The 4,163-nt window shown below is 44.7% G+C and overlaps 1 protein-coding gene across 1 annotated transcript; it reads right to left on the bottom strand.

The window, feature by feature from the left end:
• Window positions 1–212: 212 nt before the first annotated feature.
• Window positions 213–1,480, bottom strand: LOC120692708 (zinc finger protein GIS3-like). Its single transcript, XM_039976083.1, has one exon. It carries the CDS (start codon window positions 1,166–1,168, stop codon window positions 545–547), a length of 624 nt encoding a protein of 207 aa, XP_039832017.1. The 5' UTR covers window positions 1,169–1,480; the 3' UTR covers window positions 213–544.
• Between the last annotated feature and the right edge of the window lie 2,683 nt (window positions 1,481–4,163).

Raw genomic sequence — 4,163 nt, 5'->3', positions numbered from 1 at the left:
CCTTAGACGCTTGATCTTTCTCTCAAGTTGATTCTCAACTTCGTCTTTATTGATTTTAAAGTAGTCTAACGCGCTTCATCTTTAGTTCGCAACAAATAACCATAGCAAAATCAGCATGGGACTAGGGTGGATCTGCATGAATAGTACACCAACAAAATAAATATGCTGATTTTCTCTCTTTTTTTTCTTCTTCTTCTTCTCATATAATTAACATTTCGCTCATTCTATATATTTTGCATGAACATGCATGTTTGCATTATCAACTCATTTATATTTTTGGTTAATTTTTTTATATACATTTTTACATATTTTTGGAAGCAGGAGTATGGGAGCATGGGAGGAGGTGCGAGTGGGAGCATGAGAGATGTTCTCCTGCACTTTGTGCAACATCAACAGAGGTATGGTATATGCAAGAAAATGGGACTTCCGAAAATAAAGAAAAGAAGAGAAGAAAGGAAGGCAAACACAGATCTTTGCTTCTTGCGTGCGAGCGACATGATGTCCCGATTACAAATCGGGGAGGGAGGGAACGATATATATTCCGTCACGATGAACTGGCTGGAGCGAGGCAGAGACGCAGGTTCAGCCCCGTCGCCGAGGCTTCCTCGGCGTCGTCATCAGCCGGAGCGCACAGCTCGTATAATCGAGCGCTGCTGGTGGTGGTGCCGCCACGTCGAGCCAGCGGCTCGGGGTGGCGCACACCAGGTGCGACAGCTTGAAACTGTAGGCCCATGGTGGGCTGGTGCGCGAGGTACACCCAGCTTGGGATAGGGCCCGGCGCATACGCGTTCGACGACCCGGCGTGGCCTAGGGCCATCAGGAGACCGGGCGGCGGCGGCGCGAAACCCCCAGCGCAGAATGCCGCCACGCCGGCAGCGGGCCCGCCGTCGCCGACGCGGGCGGCGAGCTGGCGCGCGCGCTTCAGCTGCTGCCGCTCCTTCTTGTGCGCGTTCTGGTGCCCGCCTAGCGCCTGCGAGTTGGCGAACTCGCGGCAGCAGTACTGGCACTCGAACCTGCGCCCGTCCGCCACCGGCCGGCCGTCCCGCGGCAGCGCCTGCTCGACGACGATGTCGGTAGCACCCCCGCCGGCCACGTCGCAGCCGAAGATCCTCAGCGACGACGCGCGTGGCGTCAGTTTGGTGGGCTGGTCGCACCGTATGTCCGCCATGGATCGATGACCAATTGACCACAACTTCCAGAGGAGCTCAGTGCAGTGATCAGATCGTCAGGTCGTCGTCGTCGCGGCTCATGTGTCTGGGATGCATGCGGCGAAATGAAGGTGATGCGTATATGTAACGCGCGTGGAGCAGCAGCAAGTCGTACCTGCTTGGAGAAAAACGAGGAGGATGGATGAGAAGAAAACGAGGGGTTTGCACATCTAGCAATATTGGAGAGTAGGTAGGTGAAGAGAAAGAGGAGATGGCCGCACGCAAGCTTCCAATCGTAACTGGTGAATTATATTATAGGCTACTATGATCGTTCTAGAAATGGAGCATGCATCCATGTGCCTAGAAGCCATATGTGTGCAAGTGCAAGTACATCTTCCAGCACGCGATCCCTATATATGCGGCTATGTCATTTCTCGTATCGCTCGCCCTGTGTAAAAGGTATGTGTTGTCATGCTGTTGTGACATGATGAAGGACCATGCGTGCATCATTTTCTTGGATAGGAGTAGTAGAGTGAGCGTGTAGCTTTGCAGCTACTTAGTCCTTTCTTGTCAATACCAACCACATAGAAGAAAATATTGGTGGAACATTGGGTCCAGCCCGTCCAGGCATCCAACTTCAAAACTTGGAGTGCTTAGATAGAGATTTTTTTATTTTTAACCTTTTTTGAAGAATATTTTAAGTTTAACTTGGTCCAGCTTGTATTTGCACCTCGTAACCCGTTTGATCGCGCCAGCCGAAGTAGCGCGACAGAAAGCCTCGACACCTTCTTTTGTGGGCTGTCACACTAGGCGGGCTGCTGCGACATGGGCTATCCTAGGCCCGCGCCAACCCCTTCTTCCCCACCTTTGCTGTCATTCTTTCTTCCACCCGAGCAGTGCTCCATTCCTTCACGGTACCGTTGCCCCCCCCCCCCCAAATCTCCCCCAAATCCGGTTATTTTTTGTGGGATAAGTTGGGGGAAACGTTTCTCGATCACTCCTTGGTGAATGTATTCCCTTACTTTGTTCTTTGTTTCAGTTGTTGATTTAGTAGTTTCTAGATGAATATTGTGACCTAGGGTTTGAACTAGTTCTTGAGAAATCTCGAAGTACTTCAATGATTCCATTGGATCGGATGTTTAGATAATACGCAAGTGGTACTCTGCCGGCGATTTTGATGTTTAGAATTATTATATGTATTTCAATTTTTTATGCATTTATTATATCCATAGTATGTGTATATTTTGATATAATGCCACTGTTTTCTATTGCAATGCTCTGAATTTCGTTGCGATATGTGGTTTTAACGCAACGACAGGTGATATTGGTTGCGAAAGGATGACATGGTGCCACAGAAATCATAATGTTGCAATTAAAATTTGAACATTGGAACAAGGTGGGGTATTCGCAACCAAAAAAATATGTGTTGCATGTAGGGTGACCTATTGCAACGTTTTTTGAATTGGCTGCTAGTGTTGACGATGTCACAATCAAAATGAAGCATTATTATTACTATTCTCTGTTGTTGCAATAGATTGGCAACCCAAAACATAGTCGTTGCAAACGAAACATAGATATTGTGAAGCAAAATAGGTTGTTGGGAAAGGAAGCCTGGATATTGCGACGCAAACCAGACGTGTTGCAATGAGTTAATTATATTGCAACGAAGCAATGGTCGTTGCAGCGAGGCTAAGAGATATATAAACGAATTAATGGTCATTGCAGCAAGGCTAAGAGATATAGCAACAAACCTAAGGGTCGTTGAAGCAAGGCTTAGATATAGCAACAAAATTAAGAATCGTTGCACCAAGTCTAGGATATAACAACGACAAAAGGAATTGGCCCACACAAAACCCTGAAGCTATGAAACTTACTTGTGACACGTGCGGCGGCAACCCCTAGTGTTCTAGGATACCGGCGGCAACACTAGCACCTAGAGCGAGGAAATTGACTTGCCCTTCTACCCTAGCACCCCCTAGGTTGTTGGTGATGAAGAAATCTCGAGGGCTGCCAAGAAGAATTGATCTCCGAGGATCCCTCAAGGTATATATCGACCATCAAATGCACATAATCTCTCGTTCTTTATTCAATTTGGGCTTGCATTTTTTTACTAAACCATTTAGGCAGCTCACTACTCCGAGTCCTAGCCCATTTCACATGATAATTTAACCTATTTATCAATAGCCCAAGCCCATAGAACCAACAGTCACATTGAGACAGTTTCATATGGCCGACTTCAATCATCACAATTTGAAACCAATTTAACATGTAAAAAATATTGGATGGCCCATACATTAATAGCTGCAATATTAATTTCTTTTTCTAGAATAATATTTGTTTTTAAAGTTGTCGGGTTGATTTACTATAATTTATATTTTAATGTAATATAAGTTTTATAATGTTGCCATAGGGATTAGCAAACATTCAAATATCATATATATCCATCCAACAATGATATATATATGTGTTCCAAAACCTGAAAAGAAAATTGGATAAAGCTCTTTTGTGTTTCGTTCTAGGAAGCGTATTATATTTCTTTGCGCAGAAACAAGTACAGCAATCAACCAATCACGAATCAAAAATTTAATGCTAAAATAGTACATTAAGTTCCTATATAATAAGTAGCTAATAGCCTTAGTCAAAAAAAAAAGTAGCCATTAGCCTTCTTGCTAGACGCATGCGAAGCGTAATTTCTACTCCACTCTACTAGCAGGATAATCTCAAACGAATTGTTGATGGGCTCTAGAAACAATGATCTGGCCACCCTTGAACTGTAGTCAGTAGATAGAAAGCTCTCAGAAAAGTTGGAGTACAGTTCAAAGGAGAGGCAAAGGAATGATTGAATGAATCTCGCATCAGATGGAGTAGTGGGAGCAGTTAATTAGGTGATATCAGATATGGTTGACCAAAAATTCAGGAAACAAACTCGTCCGATGCAGCCTTTTAATTTGACTATACTATTTTTTAAAATGAAAAATATCGCATCCTATGTTTTACACAACACATGACTGGGTC

Source organism: Panicum virgatum, chromosome 9N (assembly GCF_016808335.1).
Source record: "Panicum virgatum strain AP13 chromosome 9N, P.virgatum_v5, whole genome shotgun sequence".
Lineage (NCBI taxonomy): Eukaryota > Viridiplantae > Streptophyta > Magnoliopsida > Poales > Poaceae > Panicum > Panicum virgatum.
This window is presented reverse-complemented; position numbering and strand designations above follow the sequence as displayed.